The sequence below is a fragment of the Aphidius gifuensis genome, linkage group LG2 (assembly GCF_014905175.1).
Source record: "Aphidius gifuensis isolate YNYX2018 linkage group LG2, ASM1490517v1, whole genome shotgun sequence".
In the NCBI taxonomy this organism is placed as follows: Eukaryota; Metazoa; Arthropoda; class Insecta; order Hymenoptera; family Braconidae; genus Aphidius; species Aphidius gifuensis.
In genome coordinates, this window is record NC_057789.1 from 25,573,762 (window position 1) to 25,591,288 (window position 17,527).

General features: G+C 26.5%; 2 protein-coding genes across 3 annotated transcripts; one reads left to right on the plus strand and one right to left on the minus strand.

The window, feature by feature from the left end:
* Positions 1 to 7,390: 7,390 nt before the first annotated feature.
* On the plus strand, positions 7,391 to 8,532 carry LOC122849830 (bone morphogenetic protein 10-like). The gene has a single exon (XM_044148664.1). The coding sequence runs from the start codon at positions 7,486 to 7,488 to the stop codon at positions 8,530 to 8,532; it is 1,047 nt and encodes a 348-aa protein (XP_044004599.1). The 5' UTR covers positions 7,391 to 7,485.
* A 51-nt stretch (positions 8,533 to 8,583) lies between these two features.
* LOC122849831 (microsomal triglyceride transfer protein large subunit) lies at positions 8,584 to 13,673 on the minus strand. Of its 2 annotated transcripts, XM_044148665.1 has the most exons (5): positions 13,459 to 13,673; positions 12,982 to 13,005; positions 11,817 to 12,010; positions 10,675 to 11,325; positions 8,584 to 10,611 (listed from the first exon to the last, which is right to left on the minus strand). In XM_044148665.1, the coding sequence occupies exons 1-5, from the start codon at positions 13,511 to 13,513 to the stop codon at positions 8,851 to 8,853; spliced, it is 2,685 nt and encodes an 894-aa protein (XP_044004600.1). In that variant the 5' UTR covers positions 13,514 to 13,673; the 3' UTR covers positions 8,584 to 8,850. The 2 variants fall into 2 exon arrangements, with proteins under 2 accessions (XP_044004600.1, XP_044004601.1); XM_044148666.1 differs by lacking the exon at positions 12,982 to 13,005 and having other exon boundaries at positions 8,605 to 10,611; positions 13,459 to 13,619.
* Positions 13,674 to 17,527: the final 3,854 nt, after the last annotated feature.

The following is a 17,527-nucleotide window of genomic DNA, read 5'->3' on the forward strand; positions in this document are numbered from 1 at the left end:
GTGATCTAGAAATAAAATAAAATACCTCTTTGCCTGTTCTATGATCCTGTTAAAAAATTAATGTCGCCACTATTTTTTTTCTCATTGAATTTTAAAAAATAAAATTTATTTTTGAAATATCAGGAGAGCAGGTACTGCAGCAGGTGAACTAGAAATAAAATAAAATACCTCTTTGCCTGTTCTATGATCCTGTTAAAAAATTAATGTCGCCACTATTTTTTTTCTCATTGAATTTTAAAAAATAAAATTTATTTTTGAAATATCAGGAGAGCAGGTACTGCAGGAGGTGAACTAGAAATAAAATAAAATACCTCTTTGCCTGTTCTATGATCCTGTTAAAAAATTAATGTCGCCACTATTTTTTTTCTCATTGGATTTTAAAAAATAAAATTTATTTTTGAAATATCAGGAGAGCAGGTACTGCAGGAGGTGAACTAGAAATAAAATAAAATACCTCTTTGCCTGTTCTATGATCCTGTTAAAAAATTAATGTCGCCACTATTTTTTTTCTAATTGAATTTTAAAAAATAAAATTTATTTTTGAAATATCAGGAGAGCAGGTACTGCAGGAAGTGAACTAGAAATAAAATAAAATACCTCTTTGCCTGTTCTATGATCCTGTTAAAAAATTAATGTCGCCACTATTTTTTTTCTCATTGATTTAAATAGAATAAGATTTATTTTTAAAATATCAGGAGAGCAGGTAACGCAGGAGGTGATCTAGAAATAAAATAAAATACCTCTTTGCCTGTTCTATGATCCTGTTAAAAAATTAATGTCGCCACTATTTTTTTTCTAATTGAATTTTAAAAAATAAAATTTATTTTTAAAATATCAGGAGAGCAGGTACTGCAGGAGGTGAACTAGAAATAAAATAAAATACCTCTTTGCCTGTTCTATGATCCTGTTAAAAAATTAATGTCGCCACTATTTTTTTTTTCATTGAATTTTAAAAAATAAAATTTATTTTTGAAATATCAGGAGAGCAGGTAACGCAGGAGGTGAACTAGAAATTGTACAAAATACCTCTTTGCCTGTTCTATGATCCTGTTAAAAAATTAATGTCGCCACTATTTTTTTTCTCATTGAATTTTAAAAAATAAAATTTATTTTTGAAATATCAGGAGAGCAGGTAACGCAGGAGGTGATCTAGAAATAAAATAAAATACCTCTTTGCCTGTTCTATGATCCTGTTAAAAAATTAATGTCGCCACTATTTTTTTTCTCATTGAATTTTAAAAAATAAAATTTATTTTTGAAATATCAGGAGAGCAGGTACTGCAGGAAGTGAACTAGAAATAAAATAAAATACCTCTTTGCCTGTTCTATGATCCTGTTAAAAAATTAATGTCGCCACTATTTTTTTTCTCATTGATTTAAATAGAATAAATATTATTTTTAAAATATCAGGAGAGCAGGTAACGCAGGAGGTGATCTAGAAATAAAATAAAATACCTCTTTGCCTGTTCTATGATCCTGTTAAAAAATTAATGTCGCCACTATTTTTTTTCTCATTGAATTTTAAAAAATAAAATTTATTTTTAAAATATCAGGAGAGCAGGTAACGCAGGAGGTGAACTAGAAATTGTACGAAATACCTCTTTGCCTGTTCTATGATCCTGTTAAAAAATTAATGTCGCCACTATTTTTTTTCTAATTGAATTTTAAAAAATAAAATTCATTTTTGTAATATCAGGAGAGCAGGTACTGCAGGAGGTGAACTAGAAATATAATAAAATACCTCTTTGCCTGTTCTATGATCCTGTTAAAAAATTAATGTCGCCACTATTTTTTTTCTCATTGATTTAAATAGAATAAAATTTATTTTTAAAATATCAGGAGAGCAGGTAACGCAGGAGGTGATCTAGAAATAAAATAAAATACCTCTTTGCCTGTTCTATGATCCTGTTAAAAAATTAATGTCGCCACTATTTTTTTTCTCATTGATTTAAATAGAATAAAATTTATTTTTGAAATATCAGGAGAGCAGGTACTGCAGGAGGTGAACTAGAAATAAAATAAAATACCTCTTTGCCTGTTCTATGATCCTGTTAAAAAATTAATGTCGCCACTATTTTTTTTCTCATTGATTTAAATAGAATAAATATTATTTTTAAAATATCAGGAGAGCAGGTAACGCAGGAGGTGATCTAGAAATAAAATAAAATACCTCTTTGCCTGTTCTATGATCCTGTTAAAAAATTAATGTCGCCACTATTTTTTTTCTCATTGAATTTTAAAAAATAAAATTTCTTTTTGAAATATCAGGAGAGCAGATAACGCAGGAGGTGATCTAGAAATAAAATAAAATACCTCTTTGCCTGTTCTATGATCCTGTTAAAAAATTAATGTCGCCACTATTTTTTTTCTCATTGAATTTTAAAAAATAAAATTTATTTTTGAAATATCAGGAGAGCAGGTACTGCAGGAAGTGAACTAGAAATAAAATAAAATACCTCTTTGCCTGTTCTATGATCCTGTTAAAAAATTAATGTCGCCACTATTTTTTTTCTCATTGATTTAAATAGAATAAATATTATTTTTAAAATATCAGGAGAGCAGGTAACGCAGGAGGTGATCTAGAAATAAAATAAAATACCTCTTTGCCTGTTCTATGATCCTGTTAAAAAATTAATGTCGCCACTATTTTTTTTCTCATTGAATTTTAAAAAATAAAATTTATTTTTAAAATATCAGGAGAGCAGGTAACGCAGGAGGTGAACTAGAAATTGTACGAAATACCTCTTTGCCTGTTCTATGATCCTGTTAAAAAATTAATGTCGCCACTATTTTTTTTCTCATTGAATTTTAAAAAATAAAATTTATTTTTGAAATATCAGGAGAGCAGGTACTGCAGGAAGTGAACTAGAAATAAAATAAAATACCTCTTTGCCTGTTCTATGATCCTGTTAAAAAATTAATGTCGCCACTATTTTTTTTCTCGTTGATTTAAATAGAATAAGATTTATTTTTAAAATATCAGGAGAGCAGGTAACGCAGGAGGTGATCTAGAAATAAAATAAAATACCTCTTTGCCTGTTCTATGATCCTGTTAAAAAATTAATGTCGCCACTATTTTTTTTCTGGCTGACTTTGAGAAATAAAATTTATTTTTGAAATATCAGGAGAGCAGGTAACGCAGGAGGTGATCTAGAAATAAAATAAAATACCTCTTTGCCTGTTCTATGATCCTGTTAAAAAATTAATGTCGCCACTATTTTTTTTCTTATTGAATTTCATAAAATAAAATTTATTTTTGAAATATCAGGAGAGCAGGTAACACAGGAGGTGAACTAGAAAATGTACAAAATACCTCTTTGCCTGTTCTATGATCCTGTTAAAAAATTAATGTCGCCACTATTTTTTTTCTTATTGAATTTTAGAAAATAAAATTTATTTTTGAAATATCAGGAGAGCAGGTAACGCAGGAGGTGATCTAGAAATAAAATAAAATACCTCTTTGCCTGTTCTATGATCCTGTTAAAAAATTAATGTCGCCACTATTTTTTTTCTCATTGAATTTTAAAAAATAAAATTTATTTTTGAAATATCAGGAGAGCAGGTACTGCAGTAGGTGATCTAGAAATAAAATAAAATACCTCTTTGCCTGTTCTATGATCCTGTTAAAAAATTAATGTCGCCACTATTTTTTTTCTCATTGATTTAAATAGAATAAAATTTATTTTTAAAATATCAGGAGAGCAGGTAACGCAGGAGGTGATCTAGAAATAAAATAAAATACCTCTTTGCCTGTTCTATGATCCTGTTAAAAAATTAATGTCGCCACTATTTTTTTTCTCATTGATTTAAATAGAATAAAATTTATTTTTGAAATATCAGGAGAGCAGGTACTGCAGGAGGTGAACTAGAAATAAAATAAAATACCTCTTTGCCTGTTCTATGATCCTGTTAAAAAATTAATGTCGCCACTATTTTTTTTCTCATTGATTTAAATAGAATAAATATTATTTTTAAAATATCAGGAGAGCAGGTAACGCAGGAGGTGATCTAGAAATAAAATAAAATACCTCTTTGCCTGTTCTATGATCCTGTTAAAAAATTAATGTCGCCACTATTTTTTTTCTCATTGAATTTTAAAAAATAAAATTTCTTTTTGAAATATCAGGAGAGCAGGTAACGCAGGAGGTGATCTAGAAATAAAATAAAATACCTCTTTGCCTGTTCTATGATCCTGTTAAAAAATTAATGTCGCCACTATTTTTTTTCTCATTGAATTTTAAAAAATAAAATTTATTTTTGAAATATCAGGAGAGCAGGTACTGCAGGAAGTGAACTAGAAATAAAATAAAATACCTCTTTGCCTGTTCTATGATCCTGTTAAAAAATTAATGTCGCCACTATTTTTTTTCTCATTGATTTAAATAGAATAAATATTATTTTTAAAATATCAGGAGAGCAGGTAACGCAGGAGGTGATCTAGAAATAAAATAAAATACCTCTTTGCCTGTTCTATGATCCTGTTAAAAAATTAATGTCGCCACTATTTTTTTTCTCATTGAATTTTAAAAAATAAAATTTATTTTTAAAATATCAGGAGAGCAGGTAACGCAGGAGGTGAACTAGAAATTGTACGAAATACCTCTTCGCCTGTTCTATGATCCTGTTAAAAAATTAATGTCGCTACTATTTTTTCTCATTGATTTTAAAAAATAAAATTTATTTTTGAAATATCAGGAGAGCAGGTACTGCAGGAAGTGAACTAGAAATAAAATAAAATACCTCTTTGCCTGTTCTATGATCCTGTTAAAAAATTAATGTCGCCACTATTTTTTTTCTCGTTGATTTAAATAGAATAAGATTTATTTTTAAAATATCAGGAGAGCAGGTAACGCAGGAGGTGATCTAGAAATAAAATAAAATACCTCTTTGCCTGTTCTATGATCCTGTTAAAAAATTAATGTCGCCACTATTTTTTTTCTAATTGAATTTTAAAAAATAAAATTTATTTTTAAAATATCAGGAGAGCAGGTAACGCAGGAGGTGAACTAGAAATAAAATAAAATACCTCTTTGCCTTCTTCTATGATCCTGTTAAAAATAAAATATTCGCCACTATTTTTTTTTTCATTGATTTTAAAAAAATAATTTATTTGAAATATCAGGAGAGCAGGTAACGCAGGAGGTGAACTAGAAATTGTACGAAATACCTCTTTGCCTGTTCTATGATCCTGTTAAAAAATTAATGTCGCCACTATTTTTTTTCTCATTGAATTTTAAAAAATAAAATTTCTTTTTGAAATATCAGGAGAGCAGGTAACGCAGGAGGTGATCTAGAAATAAAATAAAATACCTCTTTGCCTGTTCTATGATCCTGTTAAAAAATTAATGTCGCCACTATTTTTTTTCTTATTGAATTTCATAAAATAAAATTTATTTTTGAAATATCAGGAAACAGGTACTGCAGTAGGTGATCTAGAAATAAAATAAAATACCTCTTTGCCTGTTCTATGATCCTGTTAAAAATTAAGTCAGCCACTATTTTTTTCTCATTGATTTAAATAGAATAAAATTTATTTTAAAAATATCAGGAGGCAGGTAACGCAGAAGGTGATCTAGAAATAAAATAAAATATAACTTTTGCCTGTTCTGTAGATCCATGTTTAAAAAATTAAATGTCGCCACTATTTTTTTCTCATTGAATTTTAAAAAAATAAATTATTTTTTTGAAATATCAGGAGCAGGTACTGCAGGAAGTGAACTAGAAATAAATAAAATACCTCTTTGCCTGTTCTATGATCCTGTTAAAAATTAATGTCGCCACTATTTTTTCTCATTGATTTAAATAGAATAAATATTATTTTTAAAATATCAGGAGAGCAGGTAACGCAGGTGATCTAGAAATAAAATAAAATATCCCTCTTTGCCTGTTCTATGATCCTGTTAAAAATTAATGTCGCCACTATTTTTTCTCATTGAATTTTAAAAAAATAAATTTATTTTAAAATATCAGGAGAGTAACGCAGGAGGTGAACTAGAAATTGTACGAAATACCTCTTTGCCTGTTCTATGATCCTGTTAAAAAATTAATGTCGCCACTATTTTTTTTCTAATTGAATTTTAAAAAATAAAATTCATTTTTGTAATATCAGGAGAGCAGGTACTGCAGGAGGTGAACTAGAAATAAAATAAAATACCTCTTTGTCTGTTCTATGATCCTGTTGAAAAATTAATGTCGCCACTATTTTTTTTCTAATTGATTTTAAAGAAATAAAATTTATTTTTGAAATATCAGGCGAGCAGGTAACGCAGGAGGTGAACTAGAAATTGTACAAAATACCTCTTTGCCTGTTCTAGGATCCTGTTAAAAAATTAATGTCGCCACTATTTTTTTTCTCATTGAATTTTAAAAAATAAAATTTATTTTTAAAATATCAGGAGAGCAGGTAACGCAGGAGGTGAACTAGAAATTGTACAAAATACCTCTTTGCCTGTTCTATGATCCTGTTAAAAAATTAATGCCGCCACTATTTTTTTTCTAATTGATTTTAAAGAAATAAAATTTATTCTTGAAATATCAGGAGAGCAGGTACTGCAGGAGGTGAACTAGAAATAAAATAAAATACCTCTTTGCCTGTTCTATGATCCTGTTAAAAAATTAATGCCGCCACTATTTTTTTTCTAATTGATTTTAAAGAAATAAAATTTATTTTTAAAATATCAGGCGAGCAGGTAACGCAGGAGGTGAACTAGAAATTGTACAAAATACCTCTTTGCTTGTTCTGTGATCCTGTTGAAAAATTAATGTTGCCACTATTTTTTTTCAAATTGATTTTAAAGAAATAAAATTTATTTTTGAAATATCAGGCGAGCAGGTAACTCAGGAGGTGAACTAGAAATCTCATAAAATACTTCCTTCCTCATCCTATGATCCTGTTAAAAAATTAATATCGCCACTATTTGTTTTTAATTGTTTTTTAAAAAATAATATTGATTTTTAAAATATCAGGAGAGCAGGTATTATAAGAGGTGAACTAAAAACTGTATAAAATACCTTTTTGCCAATTATATTTTCCAAATCCTAATTCCCAATTGTTCTCTAAATTGGTAGACGAAAATTTTTCTTCATCAGGTAATTTTAAAATGAAAGAGTTGAGGTTTTATATAACATTCCATATTAGTCAATCGCTAAAGTCATAAAATAAATATTCAGTAACTATTTATTCATTTTCAAGCTTAAATTATTCCCTAAAATATAATTAGTTTATTTTTAATTTTCTTAATTTATGTTTTCTTTTTATTTAACCTGATGTATATATTTGATATTTCAATAATTCAAATTCAATAAATAAAATAAAAAAATATAGCTTAAAAATATCGTCAAGTACCGGATTGAAAGATAAGTAAAAATTAAAATTATGAGTGGTTGCTATTTGGGATCACAAAAATATTCTTGCAGTAGATTTAAACATTTCAGTCTGCAAAGTATAGTCACAGAATGAATACATAAAAATAATACAACCCAGCAATGATAAATCCTTCGCAAAATTGGTTAATATTAATTTTCGTAACAGTAGGATTATGTTTTTTTTGGAAAACTCCAATAATTAATTTAAATAGCCCAAGTGTTGTAACAAAAGCATCAATAAAAGTTGACTTATCATTACCAAAACAATCAATAGTGCATCAACGTTATTTAAATGTATCAAATAAATTAAAAAACATTTATAATAAAAATAAAAAACATGCTGGAATATCACGTTACATGTTACAACTTTATCATCGTCATTCAAATGCTGATATTGTACGTGCACTTAAACCAATATACATAACATCACCAGTACAATTAAATGGTGGTGGAAGAATATTAAAATTTAACATTCCACCAGTAAATAATGATGAGTATCTTGAAGCTGCTGAATTAATGGGTACAGCTGGTATGATTATGAGAGTTAAAACAATTGATAATAATAGACCAATAATATCAGAAGTAACAACATCAAGAAGAGACGATTTATGGAGAGCATTTGATGTGACAATACCAGTTAAAATGAGAAGTGGTGATTCATTAAAATTTCTAGTACGAGGTAGAGTTAATGTACAATCAAATAGTGATGGTCCAATTTTGCTGCTGAGTTATATGAAACCTAAAAAAAGAAGAAAAACAAGATCAATTAATGAAGATGATAATGATGATTCATCATTTACAGCATTAATAAATGATGGTAGAAAAAAAAAAAAAAATCCATGTAGAAAACGTCCATTGTATGTTGATTTTGCATCAATAAATTATGATGAATGGATTGTTGCACCACCTGGTTATGATGCTTATCAATGTGTTGGTAAATGTTTTTTTCCATTTAGTGAACATTTAAATCCAACAAAACATGCTGTTGTACAAGCACTTGTTCATGGAGCATCACAAGGTATTGATAATGGTAAACAAATTGCAAAAGTATGTTGTGTACCAACTAAACTTGCACCAACAAGTTTACTTTATTTAGATTCAACTGGTACACTTACTTATCAATATGGTTATGAAGATATGGTAGTTGTTGAGTGTGGATGTCGATGAACTTTTTCAATCTACATCACAAGTAAAAATAAATATTAAAAAAAAAAATACAAATGTAAAATTAAATTAAACCTTTTTTTTTTTTTTTTAAGTGTTGAAATTTATTTATAAAAACTATGGTATATTTATCATCATTATCTACAACAACAATCTTATATTTTTCATTCAGTATATTTATTTCTATTTTTGTTTAATTTTAATATTGAAAAATAAAAACACTGTACAAATGGATTTTTTTAATTTTTTTTCTTTAGAATAATATTGTGATGTATATAAAATTAAAAAAAAAAAAAAACATTCAGTCTGTATTAAATGTCTTTAACTAAAGACTTGAGTGCACATTTCATTATTTTTTTTATTAAGAAAATATGATTTTGGTGGTGATGGTAAAACAAGTCTTTTTGTTTTTCTTAATTTATGTCTACTACCTGGTATTCTTTCAACTTTATAAAATTGATATTTCATTGATGTTTCTGGTTGTGTTAGTTTCATACATAAATTAACTTGTCCAGAAAAATCAACATCAGTTGATAGCTCTAATTTTGGTTCAATAGTTAATGCAAATTCACATTTACTCTGTACTAATTCAGATTTAATTTTAAAACCACCACGTATTGCAATACCAGAATTCATTTGTACAAGTGATTGTGCATTTCTTGACCATAAACTTAATTGTATTTGTCCAGATAAATCAAAACTTAATGCACCATCAACTTCAATATCAGCAATAAAACCACTACATAATGGTATTAATTCACGATGATGATGTAAATTTGCAATAACTTGAAATGCTGGTGTTTTTTCTGATGCTGTACCAGACCATACATGTCCCATTAATTCACCTTGTCCAGAAAAAAATATAAATGGACGTATACCAACACCAAGAAGACCAATTTCCATACCAGCTGTTGCAATATCATCTTCTTCATTATTATTATCATCAATATCATTATCATTATTTGATGATACAAAATTACCAAGACCACCAGCAAATAAACCAAGTGAAAATACAGATAATTCTGTTTGTGTTTTTGTATTTAATACAACATCAACAATTCCACGTTTTAATAAACCAGAATTAACTTCTTGTATTGTAACTAATGATCCATTACTTGTTGATGATTTTAAAAATTGTCTTGTAAATGCTGTACTAAGTCCACGATGTGCCATAACATGATAATTATTAATACTTTTTGATTTTTCTGTAATTGCTGTATTAAGTTTATGCTTAAATGATGAATCTTTATCAGCCAATTGTTCCAATCTTTGACTAATATATTTTCTAACTTCATACATTGAATCATGATGAGTTAAATATTCTAAAAATTCTTTTAAATCATCAATTGATGGTCTATTATTTAATATAATATCAGCAGCAAGTGTTCTTATTGTACTATCTTTTTTTGATCCACCAATTTGAAAGAATGTTCTTTTAGCTAAATTTTTAATTTTATCTGTTATATATTTATCATCAAGTGAACCAAGTGTTTGCCATGCAACAATACTTGTTAATTTTGTTCCTTTATTAATATAATCAATAAGTATTGGTATTGAATTTTTACTTTTAAGATTTTTTAAACCACGTAGAAATCTTAGGCGACAATCATCACCAGTACAAGTATCAAGTCCTAGTTCAAGGCTTATTCTTGTTTTTTCAATAATTGCAGGATTATTTGTTTGTCGTGCCATTGCACCAGCTGTCATTGCAAGTGTCTCTGATACTTTATCATTTTGTAATGTTTCTTCAGATCTTGTTAGAATATCTTTGATGACACTTGGATGTGGTAATGGTGACATTGACAATGCCCATAAATATCTTTCAGTATCATCACCAAAATCATCTTGACGTAATATTTTCATGGCTATTTGATGAGTTGTTGGACTACCAGCAGAACCAAGTATATCTAACAGCTGAGTTTTAACTGTACGATAACGTGGACTTTTTAATACTCTTGACCAATCATCAGCTGTTGCTTCTTTACTAAGTGGTAATAGTTTTAAAAATGCTGCTGCTGATTTTGCTGTACCCAAGGATGAATCTTCAAGTGCTTCACGATTTTCATCAATTGCTTGTTCCAACTAAATAAAATAAACATAATTAGGATAGGTTAATTGGTACAAAAAAAATAATAATTAACTTACTGTTTGACATCCAGTATCAGGACATGTTACTGGCTCAATTTGTAAATCCATTTTAATTTCTCTATAACCAGGTTGTAAATCAGCAAGTGCTTCATTAACATTTTTAGCTTTAATTTTTTTTCCTTTAACAATTGATATTTCATTTAATATTCTTTCTGATGTTACACTTGATCCAACTTCTGTTTTTATTTTAAGTGTTAATTCATGTTGTTCAAATTCATGAATATATGTTGGTATCAATGCTGAATTTAATTTATAATCAGTTATTCTTTTACTATGTAAATTAACACTTAACATTGGATTTGGATGTTCATCTTTTTTTGCTGGACTTATTTCATCACAATAATTTTTAATTTTTCTTATTTTACTTTTTTCAATTGTTTGATATGTTACATTACAACCACCTGATGAATCATACTCTCGATAATCACCATCATGAACACGATATTGAAATATACTAGCAATACCACGTTTTAAATTTGATGATGATATTGTCTCTTCTTGTCCCAAATATGATTTTATTATAACACCATTATTCCACAGTATATAAATTGGCTTTTTTGATGCATCATCTAGCTTTGACGAGTGCTCAATAAAACCTTCTGGCTCTGGTGCTTTTCTTGATTTTATCCAAAGTTGGGGTGATGTAAACTGTAAGTATAAAATTAACATATATTTTAAAAAAATAATTATCAATGAAATATTAAATTCAAGTCTTTAAATTATTTATCAAATGTTGAAGGTCATGTTAAATACCAACAAGTGATAACCCTTAATATATAAAAATATAAAACGAAATTTTAATTTTTACTATGGAAATTAAAATTATTTAACAGTCTTGCTAATTTTTATTTACAAGGCTCATATTATTTATCAGAAAAAATAGCAATTATGCAATTTTATTTTCTATTTCTTTATCAGTGTTGGTAATTATCACCTTGATGTTTATTATCCATCAATAAAACTAGAGCGTTAAATATTATCATTTAAAAAATATATTCTATGTCCCATTATTATCATTGGTGATAAAAAAAAAATAAAATATGAATATTAAAAAATAGATAACAATCATAAATCTAATATTAGCTGAATTATTTAACAGATAAAAATAAAATTGATAAAAAAAAATAAAATAAACCTACCTCAATTTCGAGAAGTATTGTTTCAAGATCTTTTGGATCTTGCCATACAGGATTGACTGTTATTTGACCAGTCAATTGAAAGCCAACGTCACCACCTGATTTTGTTATGCCTGATTCACGAGACAAGACAATTGTTGTTATTTCATATTTATATCCATGACCAATTGTCCATCCTCTAATTGATTCGACAATAGCTATAATCAATAGTAATAATTGATACTTGAACGATAACATTTTTTAAATATTTATCAATTAATTTAAAACACAAAATATAACAGCTAAAAAAAAATTAATTAAAGCTTTAAAATTTTCATTTCAATATGTATTATATCAATTGTTTTTTTTTTATTTATTATTATATTTTTTTTTTTTAAATTTTAAATTAAACTTTGTGGCTTTAAGAGTCAAGACAGTCAAGACACAACTGACAGACAAGGCGCGTTTGCCGGTTCTACTTGGTTCTACCACTGTTTAACACATTGCGTTTTGCTTTTGGACTCTTGTTGGACATTCTTGATGGTCATATAAAAAACTACATATATATATTTATATAATACAATCATAAGAACCCCAAATCTGTGAGAGAATGCGTGTGACGAGGGGGAAAAACTTTACGACGTGCATTCAGTGAACCGTTAATCAACCAAGTGTTCATCCTCCTTCTCTGGTTTTGATAAATAAAAAAAAAAAAATAAGTTTAAATTCATTTTTATATGGTATCTTATTTTGACAATCTTTATTTCTCTTTAAATTCCATTGATAAATTTCAACTGCAATCATTTTCTGTATTTAAATAAATTTTTAAAATTCATTTGATTTTATTTCTTCAAGGTCAAGATTTAAAAAAAAATTTTTTCTTTCTTCTTCTTTATATAGAATTATTTATTAATTATTAATTTATTTTTAAAAATTTTTTTTATTGCATTTTGTCGAGGGCAATATGCACATAAGTTGATGTCTTTTTATTTTTTTTTTTTTAAATAAAATATTCCAACAGTTACTGGGCAAGAAAAAAAAAAAAAAAAATTCTCGGAGCTATTTGAATTGTCTCGTCCCGTTATTTACGCATTTATTAATAATTAACATACCGACATATATATTTTTTTATTTAAAAAAAAATAAAAAAACACGTGTGCAAATGACAGCACGTGATATTTATATTTACCTGGTGCTGTTTGACAGTTGGGACCTGAAGAAAAAACAATAAAAACACATTATAAATTTTAATTTATTTATAATTTTATTGCACATAGTAAATATATTTTATTTTTAAAATGATTACTCTTATCCGGTCTTTTAAATTAACCCATTATAATAAATTTAAATTAATTTAATTAAAAACCCTTTTCCCTTTTTTTTTTATTGACAATTGATATTTTTAATTTGATAGAAATTTGATGGACCTTTAGCCGGCAAAAACGATAACCATAATGCCCGAAGACATAAAGAAAAAAAAAAAATAAAACGCGGGAAAAAAAGAGTTTTAAAACCATAAAAAAAATAAAAAGAAAAAAAAAAATTAAACAGTTAATATTTAGTTAATATATTTGTTGACAAAAAAAATGATTATAATTAAATGATTAAATTAAATTGATGTTTAAAAATTTATTTAAATGATTTAATTTGATTAAAATAAACTTACCAAAAATTAATGTGATGTAAATGATTACAGTAAATAATTTAAAGAGTAAAATCATCGTTACACGTTGTTGCACCACAACGATGACTACTACAACAACTGATCAACTGGTATTTTCTTGGTATTCCGTTTTGTTGTGACCGTTCACATCCACACTCCTTCTTCATTTACGAATAATTAGACGCTCATGCAAACTCCACAGCGTTATATATTTTTCCCCTCTTTTCACAATAAAATGAAAAGAAAAACATGTTTTTCATTGTTAAATAATTTTAATGATATATTTTCTTTGGGTGATTAAAATATTCACAGAAACACAGCATGCAAAGATGGCCTTGAGAAATCACAATGACTTTGAAATTTTTAAATTTTAAAACGTGCGTAAATAAATGGCTTATACTCAAAATAATAATAATAATAAAATTTATCTTTTGGCTGTCATTTATCTTGTGTCATTTGTGTGCTGAAAAAATCTTCCAACAAAAGGAAAAATGCATTTTTTTTAAATACTATTTTCACTTTTCTTGGAATTAATAATTAAAAAGAAAATATTTTCAAATCATTTTATATTGCCATTTTTTTTTATCTTTGTATACTATTTTCTTGTTGAATATTATATTTGAAATATAGATTAAATAAAATTAAATTAAAAAAATTTAGTTGTGTAACTTGTAATGAGGAAAAACCAGTTATACAAGTTTTATAAAATGAATGAAATTTATTTTTCATTTTACTGTTTGAATTAAATATAATTTTATTTATAAATATTTTTTAATCACAAATTATTACCTCTAAAAAAAATGTATATTTTTTTGTTTATTTAAAAATGTATCAAGGGTTATGGTTGTTAGTGAAAAATATTAGAAAATAGACATAGATGATTGAATAAATTTACTAAAAATTTTACTGAGCAACCCTGAAGTTGATCTTTGAATGTAGCCTTTGACCTTATGCACAAGATTGATACCATTGACACATAACACCAAAACAACTCAATACTATAACAATTTTACAAACTCATCAATAAATATTGACACACACACAATTACATCTACTATTTAAACTTTTAAATAAACACTCAAATTATCTATAAAAAAAATCATTAAAAAAACAAATTTATATTCAATATTTATTTAAAAATAAATTAAAAAAAAAAAAATTATATTTACTTTGTTTTCGTTATTGATTAAAATTATTATTTTTATATTCAATTTAATATCACATGCTCAAAGAATGATAGAAAGTATGAAAAAATTTAAATTGTAAATTATTTTATTAATTTTTTTGATTAAATTAATTTTTTTATTTATAACTCATAACTTTGATTGATTAAATTAATAAAGTTAATTTTTAATTTTTATTATTTTCATTATGAATATTATATAGAGTATATTGTTTCGGAACTTGGCGAATTAAATAAGCGATTTTCTTGTCAAATACGGGCGGACGGAAGCAATTGTTGTTGAGTGATATGACACGATGTGCGACATATTCATGTATACATACTGTGTACAATGCATCATATAAAATTATTATTATAAATTATATCAAATATAATATAAGCCTTGATATAATTTTATTAATCTATAAAAATTATTATTTAAATTATAATTGATAATATCATCTACATATAAAATGTACACTTAAAAAAAAATGACATGTTTTTTTTAAAATTAATTATTTCAAGCTTTATTATTGCAAAAAAAAAATTATAAAAATAAAAAAAAAAGCTCTGTTAATTATATTTATCAACTGACTAAAATATAAAATTTTAATTTCCACTAAAAGTCATTGTTAATAATTTTTATCTCATTTAAAAATTTTATTAATTTAAAATTTTTTCTTTATTTAAAAATATTTTTAAAAAATTCTACAGTTATTGTGCAATTTAGCAATAATAATTAAAATATAGAATTTAATTTTCTCTAAAACGTATATATAACACAAAAATTTCTACCCATTTTTTTTATATATTTAAAAAAATAAAATAGAAAAGTTATTTTCCGCAGCAACGCATGTGTTTTAAATTTATTTGTATATAACTTTATCACTTAATCATTGTTGTAACTGTTGTTGTTGTTGTTGTATCACGTTTGTTTTAGCAATAACGATAATGGCCACTACTTTATTTTGCTTTTCGTAAGTTGGCTTGTATATTTACTTGTTCACTCTCGCACCTCCCTCTTGTAATGTTGTTCGTTTCTGACGATTTATCCTCTGGTAATTACACCGACAAATAATTAATGCCATCGTACATTGTACTAATTATCATCGGAGAACCTTTTAAGAAATGAAAGAACATTTCAAATAAAACAAAAGCTTCATGTTGAGTAAATTTTTTTTCATATTTATTTTTTGTTATATATATAAAGATATACCTTGACTCTTTTATAAGCTTTTTTTTATAATTTTCAAGTCCGCTAACTCCCCACTTTTAAAATACTTACAAAAAATATACATACACAAACTGAATGACAATTTTGAATGGCACTCGAAGTGGGTGGTTTTTGTTTGCACACCGAAAGCGCATATCTGGACTTGAAATATATATACAGAGTCCAAAAAAGAAGAGAAAATAATAAAAATTCTTAACGAGACGAGATGCTGAAGACTACGTTTAGAATTAAAAAATAAATGCAATGGGGTTTGTGTAGTTAAGAAGAGAAAAAAAGAGAAAAGTGGGTGACAGTTACCAACTACATCCAGTTGGTCCAAGCAGCTATCCATCAGGGTGCTTTTGTCGCCCTAATGAGAGCTTTAATTATTCAGCCCAAAGTACCCTCCCCCTTTATCATTCGCCTTCAACTCCCTTAAACCCCCTTTCTATTATTATTTATTTTTTTTTTTTTTTCGTTGCAACAACCTTCTCGCATTCACCTTGGTATCCTCAACTCACTTGATGGCCAGATGCTTATTCAGTAATATGCATATAGAATTTAAGAGTGAATTGAAAAAAAAAAAAACCTCTCACCTCTTTTTAATTTTCTATTTATTTTTTATTATTACTTTTTGTTTATTTTTTATTTTTTAAAAGATAAATTAAATGCGGAGTTATTTTTTTTTTACTTTTAATTGATTCAATATTTAAATAATATTTTATTTTTATATTTAATATTATATTTATCCTTTTTATCAAAATTAAATTTTCTATTTAAATAATTTATTTATAAATTTTACAACTGACAATCTACGTATTAATTAAATATATAAATATAAAATTGACACATTTTCTTTATATAAAAATTTATATTTAAAAAATTTTTCTATTTTAATAAAGCATAAGTTTATTTCATATATCTTCTCACCGATTCTCACCCTACAGACAAGGGTAGTTTTGGTTATATCATAATATAGATTAGCTCATATATATACATAGATAATATTCTACCCTTATGGTTGGCTTGGATGTGGCTCATAGCCTCAAGTGCTTTGGGATTCACTATTCATACACGCGACAATTAGATAGGCATTACTCTGTACATGGAAATATGTTGGATGGCCTCTCGCACATTGGCCTTGTATTTACATATTCATATATACACACAGATAAGTAAATCATCACAAGTATATATTCACTATTCACCAATGCACACACACATATTTCAACAAGGATTATTATGACGAAAAACTACAACTATGATAAGGATAAACACATGTATACATAAATGCTTCAACAACGAGGTAAAAAAATAAGAAGAAAAAAAAAATCTACCAAAGAATCTAGGGGAGGGATTGCTTGAGACAACCCCTAAGCCAGTGTAAACACGTTTTAATAGAGATTCGCTCGAGCGGTTATAATAGCTTTGCGGATGTAGTATAGAATAACTTTATATATATTGTAGCAACCTTTTGAGTAAACCATCAACTCCCTTTTATTCATCATCATCATCATCATCGTCATCTCATCATTGTTATTATTCATATTCTTTTATGATATAAGGTGACATTGCAACTTTAGAATTAATCATAATTCATTGAATACATACATTGTCGAACATTAAAATTGTTTTATATTCAAAAAAAAAAAAATAAATATAATCTTAAAATCATAAAGTGTATGTACATTGGCAAA

Excerpts from the sequence above, each read along its gene's own strand:
- LOC122849830 (XM_044148664.1), top strand. The coding sequence starts at position 7,486 with ATGATAAATCCTTCGCAAAATTGGTTAATATTAATTTTCGTAACAGTA.
- LOC122849831 (XM_044148665.1), bottom strand. The coding sequence starts at position 13,513 with ATGATTTTACTCTTTAAATTATTTACTGTAATCATTTACATCACATTA. Across the intron at positions 13,006-13,458 it reads TTACATCACATTAATTTTTG|GTCCCAACTGTCAAACAGCA; the intron begins GTAAGTTTATTT and ends TTTTTTCTTCAG. Across the intron at positions 12,011-12,981 it reads CAACTGTCAAACAGCACCAG|CTATTGTCGAATCAATTAGA; the intron begins GTAAATATAAAT and ends TATTGATTATAG.